General features: G+C 39.0%; 1 protein-coding gene across 8 annotated transcripts in view; it reads left to right on the top strand.

Annotated features, from left to right (window-relative positions):
- The window catches only part of sema6e (sema domain, transmembrane domain (TM), and cytoplasmic domain, (semaphorin) 6E), a 355,217-nt gene that overhangs the window by 314,813 nt on the left and 12,582 nt on the right, over window positions 1–27,822 (top strand). For 7 of the 8 annotated variants that reach the window (XM_041793576.1, XM_041793570.1, XM_041793569.1 and 4 more), the window contains one exon: window positions 5,477–5,632. The exons of the other annotated variant lie outside the window; for it this stretch is intronic. In XM_041793576.1, the coding sequence (XP_041649510.1) occupies window positions 5,477–5,632 (156 nt within the window). The remainder of the gene's footprint in view (window positions 1–5,476; window positions 5,633–27,822) is intronic. 8 annotated transcript variants of the gene reach the window in all.

Genomic DNA, 27,822 nt, shown 5'->3' with positions numbered 1-27,822 from the left:
GGATGTTCACCTCTACAATCTTAGCCTGAAAGTGTATTTACCAGTTACGATTTGCTTTTATTTTCCCCATTTACATGAAAGATAAACAGAGGTTTGTGCACAGTCTATATGATCCCCAAGTTACTTACTTCCCAACCACTGAGACCCTTTGCATGGTCAATAATGTTAAAATCATTAGAGTGTTTTGAATATCCATGAACTTAGTGATTCTCTACCTGTCCTCTCTGTTGCCAGATAAAAAGAGATGAGATTTATTCAGCTATGTGCCTCCAGGGTAAATGTTTCTGCACTTCCCAACTTTGGAGGTTACAAATATTTCATTTGGGCAGCTGAACGGCCACTGCCACCTCTCCCTCTCAGCCGGCCTGACAGTTAAAACATTGAAGCCATTGTCTGAAGCATCAGTCCTTTGATGGACCAGGAGCTCCTCTGGCTATGCTGCCTAATGCCCTGTATCAAGACGGATCATCATCCCTGTCACGTCCCATTACTCCCCCGCTGGCCACACTGCTCGGCCCTTGGCATGGCCAGAATAGAAATAGAAATGCTGCCTCGCTGGCTAGCTCTCAGATAAAATTGAGTTGGTGGTGTTCAGATACATTTTCGAACACGGCAACTGTCATTTCCAATCAGATAACTGTTCTCCAAATTATATCTGCACAACTAAAGCCCCCTCCTTGGGAAGTTTTAAGTCCTCTCTGAACCCTTTGTCACTGGATAAATTGGGACACTGGGGAGCTAATGGCACCGGTTGATACAACATGGTGATTAGTACCAGCGCTAAGTCCATCACGCTGGATGAAGTCGGCCATTACAGCTTAGCAGAACTATCCATCCTGTATGCCTCGGTTTCTTCCCCACAACAGAGGCCACTTTGTCTGCTGCAGGCTTCAACCCGGACCTCCAAAGCACCGCAGAGCCTCAGTAGTTTGTAAAACCTCCCTGCTGGACAAATTAACACTCTGTCTTGATGAGCAGCACTCCTGTTTAATCCTGCGGGGGCTCTCTACACCCTGATGCTTCACTGCACTGTTTGAAATTCCCAACATGCAGTCAGATTCTGTCTCTGTTGTTTTTCGGCGTGTCTTTTTTTCCACATAAAAAGCCTTTTAAGTCTCTGCACTGAAGATCAATTATCAGCTTTCCTAGACAATAAAACAGCCCATATGCCGAACAAAGCTGTTGCACACGGGAGCTCCAAAGGCAGGGACGCTTCCTCTCTTCCGCTTCCCAAACAATCGCTGCCAGAAGAGGAAAGGCTGCGAGACAAATGTTTTTTCTGTACTTTATCAACAGTTAAAGGGAACAATATGATCCTACATGCACTCGGAGTAACACAATTGTGATAAATTGAAGCACTGATGAAGTCCTGGAGCTGTTGTCCGAGCTGCCAGGGCCAAACACCCCCTGGTGTACGGTTTTAATTTGCCGGGCGCAGATGGCGAACTGACGGGGCACCTCATTCAGAGTGAACACAGTCAACTGGCTGGCAGTGAGAGAGAGAACAAGCCCCCTTTTTCTCCAAATGTCTGGGTGTGAGATCTGCAGAATGCTAACATTATGGCTGCCTTATTAGCACAAGAGCCAAAGCCAACAGCAACATGCTGCTCACCGCACCTCAAGGACAACAGAGAGCTAATAATGCAATCAAGATGAGGAGTGTGTCACCAAGATAAATATGTTTGATAATATGAGGCCTGTGGCGGCTAATGCCCAGCGTGTTTCTGGGCATATGTTTGAAGTGATTCCAAATGTGGCCGTCGTAATGTTTGCTGCGCCGCCTCAAGGTGACGGAGTTTCCTGTTAAAGAGATCAGCCGGGGTGAGGTAGTGGAAAAAGGGCTGTGATGAAAAAGCCAGCCGCAAGTATCTATTTCAACTTATCTGTGAAAACGCTTAACAGAGTGGACACAGAGGAGTCTTTACAGAGGTTTGACTTCAAGACCATGGAAAAAAAGTTTTTAAAGGAATGTTTTTTTCTGTTAAATAAGCTGCAGAAACAGGATTAAATGATTACTGAGAGATTTAAGAGTCAAGTGTGAAAACTAAAGGCCATTCATCCAAACCTACAGCAGAATCTGACTCAGTTTTTTCTCAGTTCAGTCAAATTTGGCTTTTCAACACAAACTTAGAAAAGTCAGTCCTTTTTTATAGGGTAAGTGTCAAACTAATCTTTGCATCAGCCCACACAAAGCCTTTTTCATCTTAAATGTGTGTATCTGAGTTTGTATGACAACTCTTAAGGGCACTCTCGCACTAGGTGGCATGCTTAAGCAGACTTCAGCCCCAAAGTCCGGTTTGTTTGACCATTGTTGATGCTCCATACTGCAGTCAGGCATGGTACACTTCCTCAGCCCTGGCACAGATGGAAGAGGTGGACTTTAGCATGCACACAAGCATGGAGACCAACCAAACATTGCAATATTACCTGTTGGAGTTACACACATTATTTTGTGTAGTTTGATTATTTCACATTAAAATGAATAAATAAATACATATTTCATATAATTATTCTGTTTGGGAAAGATAGGAGCATGCCTGTGTAAGATCCACTATCCCTATGCAGCAGTGGTCAGGTTGATATTAAGTCTTGAGTTTGTTAACTGACAAGAGCACATCACTGCTACACCACCAGTTATCATGTGGGCAGTGTTGAGCAACAGTTTGAGCCAGTGCAGAAGAATAAACACTGTTCTCATCCTGAACCAGGGCTGAGCCGGTGGTAGCCAACCAGCTCATGGGGTTAAAAATGCTGTTCAGTGATTGGTTAAAGTAAGAGAAAACATCATATCTGCGACAGTATTTTGGTTAGTTTATAATAGTGCTGTCAAACGATTAAGAATTTTAATCATATTAATTGCTGTGGATTAATTTCGATTAATCATGATTAAATATCATTCATTTTTGTGTTTCATTTTGCATAAGCAAACAGACTCAAGAAAGAAGGGAATATATATGCCAGGGCTATTCAATTACAAATTCAGCAGGGCCAAAGATTTAAATCAAGAAATGTAGCCGGGCCAGACATGTTTGACACCCAGTAAGCAGCTGGTAATGTCAAATTTTGAAACAATACAGATCAATTTCACGAAAAATATTCACTTTTATTCATAGTCTCCCTTTGAAATTTGACAACATGTGAAAAGCACAGCAAAAAGTGCATAAAAACACAACAACAGAGCTGTATAAGCTTTGGCGACGCATTAGCCAAAGTGCTAGCATAATCCCCATGTCTTGGTTGGTGGTTGGTCACTACCAGATCAACGGCCCATTTGCGCATGCGCGGCGGCAAGCGCGGCGGCAAGCTCAGCGGTAACCCTACTTGGACAAACTGCCTGAAATGCGTTGTCAGAGACGTTTCAGGGATTTTGAGTCATTTGCTCTGTAGATGGGTTAATTACATTAAAAGTTTTCATCAGATTAATCATGATGATGGATTAATCCGCATTAACGCGTCAATTTTGACAGCCCTAGTTTATATGTAAATCTCTACTAGTTAAGACTAACCTCACATCTCTGTGGTGCAACTGAACAATCACACAACTTAAGTTAGAACTTAACTAGTTTCAGTGTAGGGTTTAGTGTCGACTTTATGCCATAACTTAAGGCAGAACTTACGCTGGTGCTGGTGCTGGTGCAACCCTGAATTCTTAATAATAATTGGCTATTTGCCTTGTTAGCCACCGATGGTAAGCTGTGATGTAGGCTTTATATTTGTATATCTTAACCTTCAATGGATTGGCTTTAGCTTTGATTGACTAAAGGGGGACTACATCAAAGTGGCCACAACAGCCGTATATTTTCATCTACTGTTTTGTGACCCTCAGCAAAAAAGTTTAGACACCCTTGCTCGGCATGCACTGTGCAATTTTCAGATTCAGACGCAAATTTTAAGTCACAAGAATAACTTGGAGTGTCGTCATCTCTGGGAGCAATCGTGTATTGCTTGTTCTGCGGTGTACATGGGGACGCAATGACCGACCATGAACTAACTAACTGTTTCCCACTGGTCAGATGGATCTCTGGGACGGTAAAACGTTCAAATTTGTTTATCAAATTAGCCAGCATGCAATTTATGAGTCAGTTAAACTAATTACCTTTAATTTTTAAAATAAAAACAGGCTTTAAATCCCAGTCTGTAATGCTCTTTTAAACTGTAATAAACCTCCCGCCACTAGAGGCCACTGTCTGACAAATTGTCCTGTCTGAGATTTCCCGGGACTCTTCACTGGACGTAAATATTAGAAGCTCAGCAGTAGCTTAGCTGGTGGCTAAGTAAATAAATAAAGGGGTATGTAGCCTGTCGAGGGTTGAACTTACACTGACTCAAAAGAAGCCTCAAATTAGATAAAGTTACCATCATATGGTCTGTGTATCCCTCCATCATGTTAACTCTGTAAGACGGTGCCTTTTGTGAACTACATGTGTCGTATTACAGCGTGATGGCATATCCATACCCAAGCCTGGTCAAGCTTAAAGCAATGTGAATTCAGGCCAAGACAGGTGTGCTTCATCATGGTTCAGGGCAACTGGCTGGTCTTGAAACATTCCCGTCATGTTATTTGTGTATAAAAGGCCAAAATGCACAGAAAACCTCTTTTTCTGCATAATGTGGGCTAGACCTCTGCTACTCATCTACCATTTGTTGTAATTGTTGCACAGTGGCGATTCCACAGACACAAGGTCTCACAGAAACTTGCAAAACCAAACAAGATTTCAGTAAAAAAAACAAACACAGAAAACTCTGACTGAAATCCTGGTTGAGGAGGAGATTTATTTTCATGTTTATTTCCATGTTTGTGAGCTGTAAATGTATGCAAAATCCACTTTATGTCTGCTCGCTCTCACTGGCTGTAGCAGGTATTTTGTCAGGAGCAGCACAAACTAGAGTAGTTAAAATCAAACTTGTTTGGTATTTATGATTGCAGGTCAGGGAGGAAAACAGAGCTGAAAATCAGGCTTAAAACTGTCTCGTGTCTAGCCAGCTGAAGATGAGTCTTGTTTGAAAAACTGCCAGATAGCAGAGTCCAAAAATGTGCAATGCAATATTTTTTTTTTTTTCAAAGGACAAGCTGTTTTTGGGTGTGATAGTAGTAGCACAGCAAGAAATACTGTGGGGAAACTGGGATATGTCATCATAAATGTTGGGATAGGAGCCTCCTGGAGAGGCTGAACATGGGTTTTAAGCTTGTTGTAGAGCAGCGTGTATCAGAGAGGAAGTGAAGGGATGGATGAATTAAATTCTGCTCTGTGTGCTCATCATGTTTCTCACTCTCATCACTGGGTCTGTATGTTAACAGGGTGACAGTTTTCTTCCCACTCAGGAACTCACCCTCATCATTTCTCTGAAGTTGATTGTCCCAGCTGATTCACATTTCACTAATCACTCACTCTGTTGCCCTCCCCTTCCTCCTCCTCCTCCTCCTCCTCCTCCTCCACCTCCTCCACCTCCTTCCTCCCCTTCGTTACAACCACAGGGAAGACCACACCCACAAGCGCCAGCACAACCTTTCATGGGGCGGCATTCCCAAAGGAGGCAGGTGACCCTGAAAGAGGTACAGGTCCTGATGGCCCTCCCTCCGTGGGGGAACAAGGGTCACCTGACTCGGAGCCAATCAGTGTGGAGATGGAGGGTAAGGGGGAGGGATGTCTGTCCTCAGTCAATCTGCAAGGGGATTGCACTGGTGGGCCCCGAATGCCTAATCGGACACTGCTAACTAAACTGATTACTAACAGAAATAACCAAATCTTTCACTCTGGATGAAACATTTCCACTATGTGCATGCATGCCTGGAGAATTTATTCATGATATTCACACAGTGGCCATTTCCTTTGTTTCTGACATGGGCTGAGGAGTTTTGTTGCTGCTATAGAGCAGTAAGGAATTGTTCCAGCTTGCAAATTTGGAAAGCCTTTCTCATTTCATTGCTTCATAACTCGTCAGCAACTACAATGTAGTGGAAAGTAAATTACACGTACACATTGGGGCTAGCCAGTATGAGCAAAAACTCATATCTTTAGTCTTTTTAGGTACATGACTATGCGTGATGTATATCATAAAACCTGGTTAGTAGACATATTTTTAATTCCTGTTTTTAACAGAAAAATTGTATGCACCTTATCTACCCATGTGATATACCCATGTACCAGAATAAAGTGCTGGGACATACTGCTTCACTGCATAACACAGACCAGACTGACAGGGGTTAGTGCCACTTTTTAACCGCTTTTCACCCATGTTAGGTCATAATCCTGCATGTAAAGAAGACAGGGAGTACACTGAAAAATAGATAAACCTTGTAGAGCGCTGGTTTGACTGAAGACTCATCAATTAAAGACAAGTGGGCTGTGAGTCTGTCTCACAGCATTCACCACAGGCTGAGAGCTTGACTAGCCTACTTTAGCTGGTAGACGTGCAAACTCGACATGGTGAAAACAGCTGGTACTAATAAAGAATTTTGATTTTCCTAAATGGAAGTTATCAGGAAGGAGGACATTTTTTAAGTGTTTCATTAACGTCAAGATACTCTGTATCTTATTTAAAAACATTTTAATGCATCTCGATTCAAAATGTCACTCAGTCCTACAAGGAACAAGGGAATTAGATCTGGTATTTCTGCTCAGAGAATAAAGTATAAAGACATAAAATAAGTGATTCCAACCCCAGCGTGGCTTTGAGTTTGGTTCTGCCAGAATCCTGCCCTTTTAGGAGGAGGTTTTTTGCACCACTGTACTGGGGCTAAAAGCTGCTTGTGCAGAGTTTATGGTCTAGACCTGCCCTCTTAGTTACATGTCGAGACAACTTTGATTATGAATTGGAGCTAATTATGGAATAAAATAAAAGAAAAAATAATTAAATAATTCAAAGAGAAAGAATTGAAAGACTGTAAAACAGTAGTACTCCTACTTTCAAGGAACAAATTAACATTAGAATTACTAAATGTAATACAAATTAAAATTTGAACAAAAGTACAAAAGGGAAAGTGCAAGTTGTGCACAACTTGGGTTTGATTGTGTTAATAAATTTGATATGTGTCTTTACACTGTAAAGCAAAATTTGTTGAGCTTACTTAATAAAAAAAATACGGAAACTTGTTGCCTCAAAACTAACAGGTACACTTGACTTTTGTGAGTTAAAAAATCATTTATTTTTATTGTGCAGTACTTGTTCTACATGAACTATTTAAGTATTCACTACTGGTTTAAAATAAGTTATTTTAACTGCTCAAACCTGAGATTCAAATGTTAATTTGAGTTTGCAGGACTGAGGCTAAATCATCTACTTTAAGTAAACAATACTTAATATTTTTAATGCACTGTAAACACAGATAAGTCAACTGATTACCTTAAAACGTCAAATTGTACTCTCTGTAAAAGTTTTTAAAGTTAACGTTTCACCTAAGGTGGACTAAATTGTGCCTCTATTTGCAACAATGACTGTTGGTGACCCGCTGAACCAGTAGTTGATATTTCATTAAGTGTCAGTGTGCCATCCAGCATTCATAGGCGTTAATAACGTTTACATTGCCCCCTATGTAATTGAGACAGCAACTTCACTCATGATGCATTTTATTTTTTTTATCTTATTTAACTTTTTTTTTAACCAGGAGAAAACCTCTTTGAGATAAAAAAAAAAAAAATCTCTTTGTCAGGGTGTCCTGGCCAAGACATCAGCAGCAAACAGAGTGCATAATGGTTTAGTGCCCAAAGGCATTCTGGGAAAATGGCAGATTTGTCATAACTCAAATAATTTGAATTCTGAAAAAATACTTAAATTGTTTGAATAGTGTTCACTTAACACTAGCTGAAAGAGCTGTTTTGGATTTTTAAGAAAACACAACTCCATTTGACCCCCTTTTTACTTAATTTGTTTAAATCAAGTAAACTAAAGTAAATTGAGCCCTTTAGCTGTTATGGCCAAGAATTACAAATAGCTTGTTTGTTATAAGTATTTAGAGCAGGTTATGAAAACTGAGTTAATTTAACTGAGTGTTTCTGAGTTAAATTGATGCTGCGTTTTACAGTGTATAAGAATCTAAACATATTTTAGGGAAAATAATATAACTTATTACCTTTTAGCTGATGTTAAACAGCTGCTAAGATCAGCATGAAGCTAATACCATCTGATAGTATCAGTCAAATTAATGCATAATGAGAACCTTATTTAGTGATAGTCTGAAAGATGTGTGGCCAGCTAATGACTTACTATAGCATACAATCTTATACTGTAATGTTTTACCATTAAATGAAACTAACTTCACTGTTTCATAACAGTGATGTCCCTAGCTAATGGTACAATCAGCTTGCTATAGCTTGATTGCTAACAACAGACTAGCTCAGTGGTTCTCAATGTGGGTGTCGGGACCCCCTTTGAGGTCATGCAACACTAAGAGTGGGGCACCAGATACCTTTCAAAAAAAGGCATTTTTAAATTATTTCAAATTGTATATTTTATACATTTTTCTTTTAATTGCTGGAGTCAGGCCAAAACCTTTTATCTCCAAAAACACCATATTTTAGGGGATTAAAAAACCCACTGTATTTTTCAGTTAAGTTAACACTAAATGGTCATAGTACACATCTTTCTGACACTTCGTATGGCTCTAAAATTGGTTAAAACCCACCAACAGATTTAAAGGGCAACCAATAGCCCTGATTTATTTTTTTAAAAATCCTAAAAAAAAGTTGAGATACAAGGTTTTGGCCTAACTCAAGCAACATACATAAATTAGTTAAATGTAAAATAAAATCATGGTCATTTAATGAGATTTATGCTGAAATCAATGTAACATTCCAAAAAATCCTTTACATTTAAGTCTGCACTTAATTATTCTTGATTTTGCATGGCTGTGTTCAACTATGCTTTACCTGTACTTTAAGTACTCTGGGAGCCCCGGTCTCTAGCTGTTACCACTTATGATAGCATTCAGCGTTAAATGAATTAATGTTTGTTAGTGTACCACCAATTCAAAGCAAATTTTTCTTAAGACACTTTATAAAGTAAGCAATAAGTATGCAACAGCTAACATTACATTTAATAGCAGTAAATCTGGGCAGCAGGTCGGCCATCCCCCACAGCACAGGTGTCAAACTCAAGGCCCAGGGGCCAAATCCGGCCCTTGGAACAGTTAAATCCGGCCCGCAAGATGATCTCATATTTCTGTTATAACTGGCCCATCAGTCTGAGGTCTGCAGATTTCCTCAAGTATAAAAACGTTAACTTACCCTTGATGATTAAAAACATCCTTGTTAAGTCACAAAATCTGAAGAAGTAACGAGTAAAAATATTTAGATAAGAAGTCAGGAATATGGGGAAAAAAAATTAATTTGTGTTTTAATTTCACATTTTCAATTTAGCATCTCACAATCAGGACTCAAACTTAGGATTTTGACATTTAATTTCATACTTTGAGCATTTCAACTCATAATTTTGACTTCTCGTATAATATTTTGGGCTTTAAAATTCATAATTCTGATTTTTAAGTGATATTTTGACCTTTTTAACCAATTATTTTGTATTTTATCTTATACTTTTAACTCCAAACTTTGACTTCATAGTCCCATAGTTTGACCTTTTAGACTCAGAATTTAAAATTTTGAATCATCTTTTGACCTTTTAAGCTCATGATTTTGACTTTCTTCTAATATATTTGCCATTGAAAAACATTATTTTTCTATTTCAATTTCATGTTTTGAACTTTTTGAACTAATAAATTTACTTTTTTCCAATTGTGAGCTGTTAAAATTATCTTTTTAAATTTATTTAAATGACATTTAAACTTTATAAATGTCAAAATCATTTATCATCAGTGCTAAGTTTTTTTGTTTTTTTTTTTCATATTTTATTGCTGGTGAAATGAGGTTGACAATTTATGGTAAAAAAGGGGATGCTGTTAGTCCTGAATTCAGAATCCAGCCCCTGCTGTGATTGAGTTTGACACCCCTGCCCCATGGGCTAGCAGGGCAGCCAGTTGCTCTTTTTCATTTCCCACTTCTTTCCTGCTTTGTCCTGTAAAATGAATCGAAAAAGAAGCATTTATGTTGAGAAATCCTAGCTAGAGGTTATGTTTTTTTAGTCAATGCTGATGCTCCTGCTGGGTAAATGAATATGCTGCTCTACCAAGGCCTTTGTCCCTGCATTCTCTTTATTAATTATGGTTTTTTTAAAAAGAGGTAGAATGATAATGATGTTTAATCTTTAATTTGTTTAAATGAGCAGATAAACAGCTCTCAAACATTAAAACAGCAGGTGAGCTCCCCACTGCTGACAGGATAATTTAGGAGATGGCCACTGTGTGAGTGAGATGAATAGCAATGACAATGTAGTAAAAGCTAAGGCAAATATGAATTGATGTATCCATGAAAGGTAAATTCTATTTGTGCTCTCTGAAGACTGATGTTGAGGCAGAGGAGGATTCCCGAGAGGTAAAAGCAGCTCCTGTGTCAGGCTGACCATTGAAGAAGTCATGACGTGATGGTATGCATGCTAATGAGTGTAAATGTTCTTCCAGGGTGAAATAACACTTTCATTAGCTCACTAACACTTAACTCGCTAGTCAAACCAATCTTTTAGTAAAAGGCAGGAAGCATTGCTAATCGATTTTCTTTGATCTATACACTTCATTAGGCCCAGATTTACAAGAAGTGATGCATGATTTTCCTGGGCTGCTTCATTAAATGATTCCACTAACATAAAGCCCTGCGACTCAATACCACAGCTGATGTATGCTTTTAACTTACACGTATCTGACACATGTGGAGGACATTAGAGGTTTATCTCTCCCTGTTACATTCAGCTAAAAGTTTTAAATTGTTGATTACTAAGTGTGGGAAATTCAAAGGCTTGGAATAAATGATGCATTAGTTAGAATTAAGACCAGAAATCCAGTCAAGAACCTGAGTCTATACCACACTTCATCATATGGTGTTATAGTGTCTATTCAGTATTCTAGGTATGACATCCCAGGTGTAGAGTCCACATCAAATGTTGTAAAACTAAATCCAAGTTTGATCCAAGCAGCAACCCCCAGAAATGAAAACCATCGACACAGTGCAAACAAACCAATGTAAAGTGTCCACTTTAGACTATCAGTGAAAGCCAAAGAATCCCTATTAGAGCTCACTTTTACAGCAGGAATAAAACATGTTACAGCCTGGTTCACGAAGGGTGGATTTATTAAGCCCAAGAGTTAAGGTCTTTACACACCAGATGCATTTTTATTTAATTAATTTGCAGTGATTTCGTTTTTTAAGCTGCAGCCTGTCAATGCAAGATGCCACACCATCAACATAAAAGTTTTACTTTCAGTGGATCAATCAAACCTCTTGCTGTTGCCTACAAGGAAAAAAAAATACAAAAGGACCTATTTTCCTTCCAAATTCAAGGCATGCTGCTTCATTTAAGTACAGTAAAGTGGCAGAGGAAGAGAAGATAAAGATGTAGAAAGGTTAAATAGGATGATGCAAGAAACAAAGGGAAAGAAGATTAGCAGAAGGAAAGAAGAGGGAAATGGAGAGAAGAAAGGGATGCAAAGGGAAAAGGGAAGATACATAAAGAGAGAAGATGGAGATGCAGAAAGAGGGAAAGGAGAGAAGAAAAGAGAAATCTTGGAAACAAAGGGAGATGAAGAAACAGAGGGAGAAGGAGAGAGAGAAGAGGGAAATGCCGAAAGAAGATGGGCATACACAGAGAATATGTAGATGTAGAAAAAGAAAAGAGGGAGATGTAGAAAAAACAGGGAAAGGCAGAGATGAGGGAGATGCAGAAAGAAAGAAAAGAGGGAGGTGTAGAAAGAAGAGGGAAGTGCAGATAAATAAAGATGGAAGACTCAGAAAGAAGAGGGAGATGCTGATAAAGAAAAGACAGAGATGCAGAAAGAAGAAGGGGATACATAGAGAAGAGGAAGATGTAGAAAGAGAAAAGAGGGAGATGCAGAAGGAAGAGGAAAGTGCAGATAAATAAAAAGATGCAGGATTCAGAAAGAAGAAGGAAATGCAGATAAAGAAAATGGGGAGATGCAGAGAGAAAGGAGAGAGAGATGCAGAAAGAGAGAAAAGAGAGAAGAAAAGAGAAATCTTGGAAACAAAGGAAGATGCAGAAAAAGAGGGAGCTGCAAAAAGAAGAGGGAGAAGGAAAGAGAAGAGATTCAGAAAGAAGAAGGAAATATGGATAAAGAAAAGACAGAGATGCAGAAAGAAGAAGAGAATGCAGAAATAGAGAAAACGGAGAAGCTGACAGAAAGGAGGATACACAGAGAAGAAGAATAAGCAGAAAGAATGGGATGCAGAAAGAGACCAGAGGGATATGCAAAAAAGGAGGGAGATGCAGGCAGAGAGAAGGAGATGCAGAAGAAAAAGAAATGCAGAAAACTGAGAAGGGGGATGAGGAAACAAAGGGAGATGCAAAAAAGAAGGAAGATGATTCAGGAAGAAGAGAAAGATGAATGGAGAAGATGGGTTCCAAAAAGAAACAAGAGAGATGCAGAAACAAGAGGGAAATGCAGAGAGATAGAAGAAGAAGATGCTTAAAAAAGAGAAATGTAGAAAAATGAGAAGGAAAGGCAGAAAAGAATGCAGAAGGAGGAGGGATGCAGAGCGAGAGAAGAGGGAGATGCAGAGAGAAAAAGAGGAGGATGCAGAAAGAAGAGGGAACAAACTGCAACAATAGTGAATAAGATAAAGGTACTGGGCATAAATCCGTTGAGATGTGAGTTTTCAGTGTTCTTAAACAATGACTGACTCCAAATTATTCTATTAAAACATGAGGAACCAAGTACCAGCCATTTTTCTATGTAGGTAATGATGCAAACTGACTGTTGAGAATTTGTGTGGTCACAGAAATTGTGATTTTAATCCACGCTTTTCTAAATTCAGAGAACGTCTCCTTTATATTCACACTGACTCCAGTATTCTCACAGTAAAAGAGCAGACTCTAACAATTATGCCACACCATCCAGCCACCTCAATAAATGACATGACCTATAAAACTCCAACCAGTCCTTGAATATTCAATTACAGCTTGATCTTTATAGGCTTCAGTCTCATTATTTCTTACATTTTTAATTTGACACTCTGCAGTCATACTGATTAACATTTTTGCCTTTGAAAAGTAGGAAAACAAGTCAAATAGGCACTAAACTACGGCCTGGAAGAGCAGCAAAATGTCTCTCTGGCCCTCAAATGTTCATGTAAAGAAAGAGCAGCACAGAGAATGGTTTGTGTTAACAATTTTTTACAGAGTAGTACATTTTCCTGCAAGTTTGGTGAGAAGATACAGCACATTTGGAAGGGATTCAGGCTGGATGAGGAAGTTTTTGTCCTCTACTTGCAGCTTGCTTGCTCAGGCACAGTGTCAGAAGTCCATAAATCCTCAGCTAGTGAAAGAAACTTCCATTCACGCAGACAGACTCCCTGGCTGCCATGATGAGCTACTCAGGCTCAAATGAGAAAAGCCCATAACAAATAAATAACCAGCAGGGGCCTGAGCCAGGGAGTCGGACAACAAGAGGAGGAAGGGAGGCTGGGCTGGGGTGTAATAGAAACAGCAACGCAATCTATTCCAGCCAGAGACGGTGACGCAGCCGGTTCAATCAGGAGCGCTGGACAGGCGGGCGGGTTGATAAGACAGGAGAAGAGCTGGTGTGGAAGTAACAGCATCATAGCTACAAGAGGGCCTCCAATCTCTCCTCGCTTTTTGTCCATTTCTCACCAGATATCTGCGTTTCTGTCCGCCATTTCTGTAGAGACTGCAGCTGTGTACAGGGGGCAGGGTATGAGACCGTGCACGGCTGGTGGTCAGATGTAGAGCAGCCAATCAAGAGACAAAGATGCAAACATTACAGAAAAAATATTGTCAAATGGCCATGCAACACTGATAAAAAGGCCAGATTCCATGTCTTAAACGAAGCCATCTTGCAAAGATTCAATCTAAAACACCAGTCAGAGAATAAACGGACCAATCAGCTTCATTTGTGGAGAAAGTGGTGGTAGCTACCAGTAGGTTTAGTTGACCTGCACGTCTGTGCACAATGATAAGGATGCCAGTGAAGATAACTGCATGGATGCAGCTAATGCAGATTTTTTTTTACTGGATCCTGACATTTCTTTATTAAAAGAAAAGCAATGAACCTCACTGAAGCCTCCCAACCCACTTCAGCAAAAGTTTAATCACGAATGATACTGAACGATGATAATGGCCATCCATCAAGCTAACATTATGAAGTTTATGCTGCGTTCCATCAATCTTGGAAATCTAAAAATGGAGCTAGGAAGGACATTAGACCCTAATTCCAGTTACTATAAGTTGATAACTCAAGGTACTGATGTTTCTCCAAGTTTCCAAGTCAAAATCCTGACTTAAGGGGGTCTTCAAGATAACGACTTGGCAACTTTGAATTTCTGAGTTGCAAGATCTTATGGGTTTTTTTCATCTTTCTTTAAAAAATAAAAAGAACAGGGTACTATAATTAAGGCTGGCTTAACACTAGACCATTTTCAGATCTTAACAGGTTTTAAAATCATGACAGACAATGGAGTTAAGGATGTTTTTTAAAGATTTTAAATGCTACTGTATATAATCTTCTAAAAGCATGCATTGGGAATTTGGCAAGCTAGACAACACAGCTGCATTTGTAGTAAGGATTTTGCAGACCCAACTCTAACAGAAACTCACAGTCATGGCTACTCTTAGTCAGATTCAAGCCAAGGTCAGACTAAAGATTTTTTGTCTGTAATGATGATCGCGTTGTCAGATCAGGCGATCACAGAGCTGTACAGAGCTGTGAGATGACCGATGATCGAGGCGGATGATCAGTTATTGCAACCATCGTGATGAGGTTGGAATTAAAGTGACGCTGTAAACAGACATTCTACAGTTACTGTACTTTACCGTATTTGTTTGTCTATCCAGATGTTATGATGAATGATATGCTAGACTGATGTTATTGCTAACAGTAGTTTTTTTCTATCTAGCCTTCTATGATGCATCATAAAGGCAAGGGTTTTGTAGTCAGAGCCAATGAGTTTTTTGTCTCTCATTGTTCCTTCTCACGGCACCAGCTTTATCACTCTTTTCAAGCTTTGCCATTTGGTTTGTTTACATCTGTGACTGCTTGCACATGCAGAGCTGCTCTTATTAGGAAATGTCACGGATGTCACAGAACAAATCATAGATTGCAGGACCAAAACGGGTTAAAAAAAACAACGATAGGCTAGGCTTTCTGTTAGAAGGTCAGGAGATGTCTCAGATGTCGTCATTCACTCTTACACTACACAAGGAGAAAGATTTTGCCAGGTGTCAGTTCCTGAATACTGACAACTGTCATGTCAGGGTATAATCCTGCTGAAAATGTGTAGTCTGACCTTGGCCTTAAACTTTTAATTTGGGTCTTATGAAGAATAGCAATGCTTGAAACTACATTAACAACTCTCAGGCTTCACTTATGATATTAAAAAGAAACTGATCAATTTATTTATTATTGCATATCGATACAAAATAGACTTTAAATAATGTCACAGTCATGGCTGCCCATAAGGGAGGAAAAAAAAGGGAGAGCTTTCTGAGGCCCTGCCAAATAATGGATCATGGAGATCAGCAAAACCATGGTCCATTGTGAAGTAAAGCTGTGATAGCCACTATACTTACCCTTAATAATATACATTCTTATTAAAGCAATGAAAAAAAGTTATTTATTCATGCTTTAGCCTTGTTAAAAATGTAATCCCCTTTAAACAGAATGACCTTTTTACTGGTAATTTTAACAGTGTTGACAGGTACACTAAACTAAAAAGTAATGTTAACTTAATAGCTAGGCCATGATGTGCATAAACATCAGGATGCTAGAAAAATAGAAGAAACAGAGAAAATGGTAATTGATAGGAACTGAAAAATTGTAAAAGTGACAACAAATAGGGTAAAACTTGGCAAAAATGGGTTTAAGTGGGAAAAAAACTTTGACAAAAGTGGGCAAAATGTGGCAAGAATGGGTTAAGATTGGTTAAAAGTAGCAAGAATGGGTTAAAAGTGATGGAAAAATGTGGCAACATTGGGCAAAAAGTGACCAAACACGGGCAAAAAGTGACCAAACACAGGCAAAAAGTGACCAAACACGGGCAAAAGTGGTTAAAACGTTGCAAAAATGGGTTTAAGTGGGAAAAAAACTTTGACATAAGTGGGCAAAATGTGGCAAGAATTGGTTAAGATTGGTTAAAAGTAGCAAGAATGGGTAAAAAGTGATGGAAGAATGTGGCAAAATTGGGCAGAAAGTGGACAAACAATGGCAAAAGTGGGTTAAAAGAAAAGAAAAATGTGTTTAAAGTGGCAGGGAGAAGAGGCTAAAATGGGCTACGACTGGCAAAAAGGGGCAAAAAACAGGCAAAAATGGCAAAAAAAGAGCAAAAATAGGTTAAAGTTTCAAAATAAGCTGCAGAATAGGTAGAGAAAAGTTTTTAAATTGGTTAAAAGTAGCATAAATAAATATCATAATAGCTTGCCATGTTTTTCAGCTCCAAAATGAGGTAACTGTTAGCCGGGATGCTAGCACCAATGGTACTGATCCGACACATACTTTATTATCATCTATAAATCACAACTGGGGAGGACCCATTCTCTGGGTTTTTCAGAGGTCCTGCCAAATCTGTGGTTACAGTACTTGTTTAACTTTAATTGTGTTTAACAAGGATGTTAATGGGACTTCTTAAGTTTTTGCACATGGCCTCTAGTGGACACAAGTGGAACTGCAATTTTTTAACTTCTGGAATCACGTGATCTTTTACTGTTGGAGGTTGCTCCTTGATCCTGATGTGCTGCTTTAATTAAAATTCATTTGTAGAAAATGAAAAAGCACGTCTGGAAAAAACTTTTCTGTAGCTGTGGAAGAAATGTTTCCACAGAGTGTTGTTGGAGAAAGATGTGACAGCACAGAAAAGTTTCCCAACTTCCAAAAACTTCCCTGTCAGCACACTCCCCTCACATAGGAGGAAGTAAACCACCTTAAAATCCACTTCATCCTCAAATGTCAGCGAGATAAGAAACCTCTAAGCCATAAGTAAAAAGCAAAAAAGGCAGTCAGTCATTTGACCCGTACAGCATGAAGCAAAATGTTCACTCTGATGTGGGTAGCTGCATTACATTATGTAAACTGCAGGGAGGACTAAAAGGCAGAAGCAGGAACTTGTTGACCTGCTGCTATTTAGAAAAACACCAGCAGTGAAGTTTGAGCTGGAGCTGCTTCTGGATGGAGGACGCCCACCTCTCCATTGTGTGAGCTCACAAAAAAAAAACTGTTTCACAAGACTCCTGGATCTGAACCTGATCTATTTTCACCCTATTCCTGCCCCTTACTGTGATCTGACCTTTTCTTTGCACATTTAAATGAGCCACAGTGGGTCAGACCAAAAAGCTAAGCTAGCAGCTAATTTAGCTGACACCGGAGGGAGATGGCATGATAATAGAAACAAGTGAAGCTGGGAGTTAAAAACTCATTAAAACACGACAGGAGGAGAGCAAAGTGTGAACTCAGGCTGAACCTCTCCATGATAAGGGGGGCTGACATCCTGAGGGGCAAGACATCGATGCTAGCTAGTTTTCTAAAGAGTTATTAATAACTCTGAAGACCATGGCAACAGACAGAGCCATCATCATCCACTCAGTGATAAGGCTGTGACCACAGTGGCTGCTCCTTAGAGAGGTTTCACTATCAGTTTTAGCCACATTTTTAGATATTTTTAATCATTTAGCAACATAAAGAAGCAAAGAGAATCAAATTTATAAAGCTTGACTCCCAGCCAATAAATACAGCCAAGCCTATAGACGGCAACTGTAGCAGAAATGGAGCAAAAGGGCAGAATGGAGTCTTAAACAAACATTGTTAAACTAAAAAAAACCCAATAACTCTAAACATTACTGTAGAATAAACACAATCAGTTACTCTGGTTACATGCCAATCAAAATATTAAAAATAAATGCTGTCATGGTAACTGTGGCCCATTATATGTCAGTACGTCATTTTGTACATGCACTCCTGCATAGTTCCTTCTAAATAATAGTGTTCAACACTGTATTTTACAGAAAAAGCACTTTGAAGCTGTCTCGTACCTCTGAGTCATGGTATCTGACTTCATTTCCCTCTCAAATCAAAACACGGGTAAGAGTTGCTTCATGTTGTCAGTATGGGCGGAAAATAGTTTCAAAATGCAAAGAAATTACGTTTCACTGCCTCGGCCTGCTTTTATTCAAACCTGAAGGTGTTAGAGGACAGGGATCATCAACTGGCAACCTAAGGGCCACATCTGTCTGTCACAGCCTCCCAGCCAGCTTTACAAAGTAATTAAATCCAGTAAATGTGAGGAGGATAACTATATTGTGGTATTTTGTAGGGCTAAAAATTTGTGAAAATCATCTAATGTTGTCCCACCAACATTGCAATTGTGACTAAATATAGGATTCATTTTTCAACGAACACAAGCAATAAATTATTCTATCTTGACCAACACATTATTTTATAGATGAAACTAAGGCTGAACAATTTTGAATAAAGATACAAATAGGATTGTTTTGACTCATGAATTTTATCATTTGTCATCATTTTTCTATCTCTAATTTTGATTTAAAAAAAAAACAAAATTAGGAAAGTAGGATTTTTTTCGCTCTTCTAAAAAGAACTTGAATACCTTAATTAAATAAAGCCTTGAAAATGTATAAAAACATTATTTGTTGACTGCTCTTCAAGGGGAGGCCAACCAAAAGCCAAAATCAGACACTGCAAAGAAATAGATGATGCCTAAGAAAGCGGTTTTATTGCTAATTTTCTTATGCACCGTGATTTAAACAAGAAAAAAAAACAGCCCCCCAACATTTATATATATTTATATTAAATGGAAATAAGATTTTTTTAAAAAGCACCAAATTGACACATAAAAACATTTGTAAATAATGTTTCTGTGATTTTTTTCTGAAGTGGACATTTTTGTCATTAATGCCTCTGTGCTTTAGTGAATTAATTATGTGGATATCACACCTGTGGATAAATCTGAAATAGTATTTTTAAAACTTACTTAGAAAAAAGCCTTCAAAGATGCCATATGCATTAACGCAGGCAAAATGGTTGCATGTTAACAAGTGGGTATGTCTTGCAAAGGCAAAAATGCCCTTAATGACACTAGAAAATTAGAATAAACCCTATATGACAAAAAGAGACACAGGTTACAAAAAGTGGAATATTTTTTTAACCATAAATTGTAGCCACTTCCTGTTTTCCTCTGGAAAGTGTCTGTTTTTCTACACTATCCACGCCTTTATAAAAAGCACACTGAGGCTTTTTAGTGAGCCTTGAACTTTCCAAAGCATTTAAAGACCAAATCCACACCAGTAATTCTGTTAGTCTTTTTTATCCATATTAATCCATTTTCCTTGTTTCTGTGATTCCCTCAGCACTAGCCACCAAATTGTTTTCCTCCAGTGGTTGTCACGTGCTGTGACAACCAATGGCAGGCTTTGCCAAACTGTGCATGCATCAACACCTTAATCCCAAAGGAGGCGGCCTGAATAGGTCATAATGGAGAGACAGAGAGCCTGTGATGAGGCCCTCTGTGTCACTGCAGACAGGAACTTTCCTTGAATAATGGCAGAAAAGGGGTCCAGATGGCCTGGTGGTTTAAGGTGCAGCCCCATGTATGGGGGTCGTCAAGGTTTGAATCCGGCCTGTTGTTTTTTTCACTTTTTGGTCCCTGAGGGATGGGAGAACAACTTACTGCAAAAAAAAAGTCTTAGTTATTATTGCTTACTCTCACACATTAAAATACACAAACACACACACACACACACACACATACATATACATATATATATATATATATATATATATATATATATATATATATATATATATATATACACATAGTTTCTTTTTTTGTCTTAATAGTCCCCTAACCTTTTTATTAAATCGAAGTGACACTACTGCAACACACATGTTCTCAAAGCCCAGGTTGCCCTGAACAAAAGGATGTTTAGAGCTCAAATGTGAACCACAGGGTTGATATTTTACAAGCTTTTTTAGGCAATAAGTCCAGGAGAGACACAATGGTTAGGTTAGGGCTCTGAGGGTTAAGGACAAACTGGTAGCGATCTGACATACTCTTTGAGACTGTGCTATTTCCAGCCTTACCATCAGTACCACAGGCCTGTTTTCTGTGTGTTTTTAACAAATAATAACAAAGCAAAACACCGCCAAGCCAAGTGATAGACAACATGACAGCAGCAGAAATATGTATTTGAAATATGTCAATCGCCCCCTTGTGGCTGGCTGCAGCATATTGGTAATAAGGGCTGATCTCACTGTTAAAGGCTAAATAGTTCATAAGATTATGAAGAAAAGTAGAATAATTCAACAACAACAATGTTGATAAAACCAAAGTATTTATTGTTAACTGAAAGTCTGCCCCCCACAGCATCTGTCAGGAAACAGCACGATGAGTGTCCATTCAGAAGGAATGTGAATTTAAAATTCCTCCTCACATTTAATAAAAGCAGACAGAATCTGAAGTTGGACTTTAAAATATTGAACACATTTTTAGATCTTTAAGGGTCGGACCGAGGCCATAAGTCCAGAACATATTAATTATTCTGATTAAATCAAAACTGCTCACTCAGCCTGTTCATCTTTGCTGACCCTCCTAGCTACCTTTCCATAATTTATCTGACTCAGGCCATGATGACAACACACATTTATGTCAGTTTTTGAAGCCTTACTGCCAATCCCTGAGTCACAGTTATGGTGTAATGGCACCCATTAAAGGTCACACTGAACTAGGCCATTTTTCCCCCTGCGCTCAGCTCACCAGCACATCATGGCGATTATTAGTGACATCATGTTTCACTGCAAAAACACACTGCAATGAGCTGTAAAAACTAACCTTAGAGGCATTACGCACACCAATACTTCACTTTCCATAAAGGCACTTGTAATGGCTCTTAGCTCCACGTTGGCTGTTAAAACTCAGCTCAGTGTCAGGATGAAGAGCATCATTCATGAGCGATCCACAAGGGGCCCACAGTGATCCAATCCTCCCACGCAGTGGTCCTGGCTCGTAGCCCTGACCCCTTACCCTTTAATCTGTCTCATTGACCTCTGGGGAGGTTTGCTCCCTCTCTACCTGCCTGTTTTTCTTTGTTATTTTAACCTTGAGTTGGACTAACCCTTTAGCTGTACCTGCCTCCTTTGTTGAATTCTCTCTCACTGACCCTCTTTTTATGATCTGCCTCTCCACTTTTACAGCCGGTGGTTGAAACTGCACGCAGGTGTTTGGGCAGTTTCTCCATCTCTTAAAGCAACAGTTCACTCCAAAGACACCCATCAAAGATGTGTGTTTTGGCAGACTATCAGTGCAGTAAAACAGCATTTATATGGAAAATTAATGAGCTACTTAAGATAATTGGCTCCCTTTATGAAGGGTTATGTTTGGTGCTTATCCTTTACATATTTCCATTAACTACGCCAAGATAAAAAAGCAGCAGGATGCATTTTAATGTCTCATCATATCCTCTTTAACGGGCTTTGGTGTGGACTGTCTCTTTAAGTAGGTTGGTAAAGCCAAGGATCTTCCAGTGCCACCTTTCCCTCCTAAATGAAACTCATCTCTGCAACAGTCGGAAGTTTGCATTGGAACCATTTTGCTTTACCAGCATCTTTGAATGGCAAACACAGCTCTTCTTTCTTTTAGTTTCTGATGCAAATGCATGAAAATGAAAACAAAGGAAGAAAAGACAACACTTGATGCATGTGATCTGCCTTGTTTAATGACTTAATATGATTTAAGATGCCACATTAAAGGGTTGGTTCATTCAAATTGTTGAATAAAATGTTTAACTGTCAAAGCATCTTCATGTGCAGACATACAAAAACATCTGACGACCTAAGTAGGAGCTTGAAATTTTGCTTTGGGCTTGGTATTACCCAGGGACCTCTGAACATTTGCAGTTATCATGGAGGACGTCTGTTTTTAATCCCATGAAAGTAGCGCGCTAAGTGGATAATTATACAAAGTCTTTTGATAGGAATAAGTGCTATCATGCTTTTTGTGTTGGTATATTATCAATAAAATGTTCAATTTATATCAATTTTTCACAGATGTAAGTAATGGGGCTCTGAATGTCTAAATAAACTCAAAAATTAAAGCTCATTATGAATACTAAAATGACAGCTGGCTCAGAGCAGATCAGTGCAAAGAGGGTGACTCCTCATATTTAATTTGGACATTAGAAAAGTACACAGGAGATGTGAAGGCATCCGTGCCCGAGTACAGTGTACTCATTAGTGAGTGGAGCCATCAAGGCAATTCTAAATGCCTCTTGTTGCTTCAAAAACTGTCACATCCACACAGCATGGACCTTTTTCACTTTCTGAGCTGCTCAGTGAAAGTGGAAGAGAGTCATAATTGGTGTCTTAAACCAGTGGTTCTCAATGTAGGGGTCGAGACCCCCTTGGGAGTTGTGAGACACTTAAGCTACATTCACACTGCAGTTGAAAGTGACCTGAATCGGATTTTTTTTTTTTTTTTTTTGCTTACATGTGACTTGTATCTGATTTTTTTCTGACAGTGTGAACAGCACAAGTCACATTGAATCTGACCGTTTTGAATCAGATTCAGGCCACTTTCATATGTGGTTCTGAATCAAATAGGTATCTGATCTTTTGGAAGTTGACTGCAGTGTGAACATGCAAAACAAAAAAATCAGATCTGAGAAAAGATCAGAATTGAGCATAAAGGCCTGCAGTGTGAATGTAGCGAAAGTGGCCTGATTCTGATTCAAAAAGGGTCAGATTCAATGTGACTTGCGTTGTTCACACTGTCAGAGAAAAATCAGACACAAGTCATGTGTGAGCAAAAAAAAAATCAGATTCAGGTCACTTTCAACTGCAGTATGAACATAGCCTTAGAAAGAGTCACCAGATGCCTGAAAAAAATGAAGAACATTTTGGAAATGATTTTTCCTACCCAATTTTGTTACTATCATTTCCTACTTCTTTATCAATTCTGCAAAATTTAGACCCATTTTGCCTATTTTTACCCACTTTTACCACTGTTCCCACTGTAACCCATTTTCATTACTTTTCCCATCAATTTTTGCAAATTTTCACACATTTTTGCCACTCTTATTGTCTATTTTAAACCCTTTCCACCACTTTTTCTCTGCCTGTTTTTGCCACTTCTTAACCAATTCTTGCCACTTTCCACCTATTTTTGCCTCTATTGACCTATTATTGCCACTTTACCACCTTTTACACCCATTTTTACCAATTTTTACCATATTTCACTATGTTTTTGCCCATTTTTGCCAGTTTAACCCATTTGTGTCAAATTCTGCTTATTTTTCTGCCTCAGTTAACCCATTTTTGCCAGTTTAAACCACTTTTTCCCACTTTTAAAACCCATTTCACCAATTTTCCACCCATTTATTGCTACTTTAAACCTATTTCTGCCACTTTTCAATCTCCTTTTACCACCTTTTGTGCCTGTTTTGGCACTGTTTTCCATTTTTGCCATTTTTTTGCCACTTCTAACTTATTTCTGCTACTTCTATAATCCCAATTTACCACCTTTTCCTCCACCATTTTTTGACATTTTTATCCCTTTAGAAAAGGGATTTACATTTTTAAGATGGTTATATACTACGGCATGATTGACTAGAAATCATGGCTTTTATCCCCCCTCATGGGCAGCCTTGTATGCACATGACTATTCTTGAATGTGCATGGCTTTTTCAACCACCTTCAAATAGAGTGGGGGTACCTGGTGTCTGGCACCTTTATTTTGAGGGTCGCAGGCTGAAAAGGTTGAGAATCCCTGTCTTAAACAATAAATACATCAATTGTAGCCTGCAGGATAGACACGATTGTCTGCACAGTGCACAACAAATGTCTTTGTAGATTGCAGGCTAATTAAGTGCTTACTACCACCTATTGTTTTAGACAGAATACATCCACAAGTGTGCAAGCACAGAGCAATATTACCAGACCAGTAGGGGGGGAACAATCATGCTCAGTGCAAAACATTCATGCCAAGTATAAAAACGCCCTCAAGGAGTGCATAAAAAACACTCCAGCTTCATAAAACTATCAAAATGGTAGCACTGCATTAGCATGCTGGATGAAACCTCCAATTTCCACATGCTCCGCCTGCTCCATAATCTGCTTGCAAAGTGCACTGTTGACCGTATCACTCGTCTAGTCAGTCTTTGCCATTTCACTCCTCCACTGAAAATACGGGGTAGGTCTACTTTAAGTGCTGACTGCTGTCAAAGCATGTTAATCAATACAGTGCAGACTGATCCAAACAGCTGGAAAGATGTGCAAAATACAACACAATGCACAGACTCCTGATCATAAATCATTGCTGTATAAATAGTATGGCTCATCCTGTAGTACGGGCAAAAAGTCATTGGTCGGTCAATGGGTCACAGAGCCACTACAGCACTATTTATGAAGAAAATTTCACTTTTGAGGAGAGAAACCACAGAATTTTGCTTGAAACCAAGGCAGAAGTGATTTTTTATATATATTTTTACAATAACAGGTGAAATCTACCTTTTCAAATCACTACATTTTCTTGGAAGGCATCTCACAACACCCACCTTCAGTGTCTTGCATTCCCTACTTTTGAAACCACTGGTCTAATCTAACACTGGTTAATAGTTTATATGTACACTGCAGCATTGTGGCATGCAAAGTCAAGTGTGTGGTGCGTTGCTTTTTGCTTAACATTTAAAAACAAGAATGCATAATGTGTTATTAGTTGTCACTATCATGCAGCAACTTATCATCACTAGAAATGTCCTTAAATGTGGGGTGTGTTACAGACATTTTTTATCAACTTTGATTGTGCCACATCATGCGAGGTCCCCTGGTAATGCTAATCCTATTCAAACAGAGCTCTAGACCTTATTTGAACTGTCAAAGTTGAATCACAGTTGCACCTGAAAGAAATCAATTAAAACATCTTTAAAGTTTAGTGGATTGTTTCTTCAAAAACATGTATTCAATTTGTTTTGATTATTTTAACTTTTCACTGGGTTGGAGATCTGAGGAGTTATTAAACATGTTATCTGGAGTTTGAATGAACCATCTCTCTCTTTAATCGATGACTATTTGTAGATTGAGTGCTTTGAACAAAATGTTTGGTGCTACTTGAAAACCTGACTTTCCTTTTAAAGCGCAGGTGTAAATATTGAAGGACTTCTTACAGACAGTATGGCTCTGATTGCCAGATGCCTTGGCACGCCTTATTTCCTCATATTCAATCAAAAAGTGTAATGAAATCTATGCTCCCTATGCATCAGTGCACCTGGAATGAAATGCAGTGCTCATTACCACTACTTTCAATTGGAATGAATCTGTTACATTACACCGTATCACCTTAGCTCATGTGCATATATTAAAACCACATCCAATTGGCTGAGCACTGAGGTGGAATATTATGCAAATTTCTAATAACAAGTGTACATGATTGAATTCACTCAGTCAACAGGCAGAAACTTGCACACGTACAGCACATATAACCGCTTTAGTGTGAGTGAACGTGCACAAATACGCGTCCCATCATGCTCCAGTGCTAACCAGGTCTGTAAGCACACAGACATCAGGTCTTAAAACTGTCAAATTAGTGAAGCAGAGGCAGAGCTGGCTGCTTTTTAACCAGATTTGAAAAGGGGAAATAATTAATTTGTTCCAATCTTCAACCTCAGGGTGCCTTTCAAGAGTTAAATTGTTATTTCTCATGTGGAAGAAATAAATCTCCAGCATTAGCTGGATGACGAGGGTGGGGAGGGATAAAGCTCGCCTATTTAGCCAGGGGCCATTTTGTCTCGTTGGCTTCTTGTTGGAATGGAGTAGCCATTAAGGGAACAATTACATGCACTTGCAAGCTTGCAGAGGCAGAAACTAATTAGTGCTATTTTGGAACGTCTTCACTTGATGCACATAAATACAGCATAAGTTTTTTTTTTCTTTTTCCCAGGTTGCAAAGTGTTTAAACGCACCCTAGAGAACCGCCTGATACAATAGAAAGTTCTATGCAAATGATAAATAGTTGCTCTGTTTTAATTATTTTCTATCTGACCTTGAAAATACTGCCTGAAATAAATATATCCGCTCCTTCCTGCCAATATTTAAGATTCACATTCTGCAGAGCGGTGATGCTTTAATGTCCTCCAAAAAATCTTTCTAAGTTGAGCAAGTGTGAAACTTCAAAGTGTTCAGATTACAAGTAATTGGTGCCATGGAAAAGCTTGTGGGTGCTGTACTGTTAATAATTTAAGATGTCTGCAGGAGCTTACAAAGACAGCATCCATTTCCCTCATCACTTACATTCCTAACTGGAAGTGTCACTTTCATTTAAAGGTACAACATGTTGAATTTTATCACTGAGCTATCTATATCAGTCAAAAGAGGACTAAACGTATGTTATATTGGTGTATTTTTAAGTTGATTACTCACCTTGCTTTAAGTATTTCCAAAAGACTTCAAAACCAGAGAAATCCTTGATTCTTGTAGCTGTAACAGAACGCTTTCATCATGACAAGACACATCATTTTCACACACTAAGGGTCTGTATTCATAGGGGGCACTTTTTGCAATTTAGTTTTCAATGTTGCCATGTTATTTAATTTGACTTCAGCTTATTTTAGTATCCATTTGAATGGGTCTGTTCGTCAAATATTTCCTTTATTCAAAGAAATATTTCCAAAAAAAAAAATCAAAAATATTGAAAGAAATCCTGCACTGCATTAGCAGCAGTAGTGGACTGAGAAATTATGCACAAAAATGATGAAAATCCCTCAAAATGATACCAATATCTAACGCGAGTGATGTCGACTGTTTGTTGTCCTGCTGCAACACTTAAACCTGTTTTGCAAAATATATAAATAAATACAAATTATGACACCCCATTTTGGAGCTTTCTCTTTGGCTTCTAGGATGTTCCTTTTTCTTCTGATGCCCAGAAGACCAAGTGCCCGATGGAGGGATTGGCCTGCAGAGCCCCTACAGCCCACCTTCATGGGTTTGCAACAGGTCTTTCATCCTTGGGCCCTGCATCCCTTCTTAAGTTCAAAATATTTGCCTTCTTATGCTCAGATGCTCAAAAACAATTTAGTCATTTTAGTCTAGAAAGAGTTCTTACAAAGAGTCCAAGGCCCCAGTCCCCTACTGAAAAATGATGGACTGCTCCCTCAAGTTGGGGAGTGAGTTTTTTCCCCAAGTGAAGGAGTTCAAGTAACTTGGGGTGTCATTCCCAAATTAGGGTAGAATGGACCATGATACTGGCAGCGTCAATCGATTGGTGCAGCATCAGCGGTTTTGCAGGCACTGTACCTTACCGTTGCGGTGAAGAGGGAGCTTAGCCGAAAGGCCAAGTTTTTAATTTACCGCTGGATCTATGTCCAAACCCTCACCTGTGGTCATGAACTCTGGGTATTGACTGAAGAATGAAATGGTGGGTGCAAGCAGCCAAAATGAGATTCCTTAGGAGGGTGTCCGAGCTCAGCCGCAACGACTTGACGACATCATTGACCATTTGAAGTTCTGCGTCAAGGGCTCTGCAATTCACTGCCATGCCGCTAGGGGGGTGTGGCTGTGTGTGTATATGGTTTCAGAGGGGTCACATCCAAATCCTTGTTTATCTTCCGGTCACAGTAAACAATAGTGACCGAGGTGGAGCGGGTGTGTTTGGAGTTGGAGCTCATCGATATCAACGAACAAATTCTTTTGTTGCAAATGTTGAAGCGCAGGCGGCAGGGAAGATGTTTGCGGAGGTGGTCTGTAGGACCACT

Source organism: Cheilinus undulatus, linkage group 8 (assembly GCF_018320785.1).
Source record: "Cheilinus undulatus linkage group 8, ASM1832078v1, whole genome shotgun sequence".
Taxonomy (NCBI): Eukaryota; Metazoa; Chordata; class Actinopteri; order Labriformes; family Labridae; genus Cheilinus; species Cheilinus undulatus.
The sequence above is the reverse complement of the archived record's forward strand: the minus strand, read 5'-3'. Positions and strand labels throughout refer to the sequence as shown.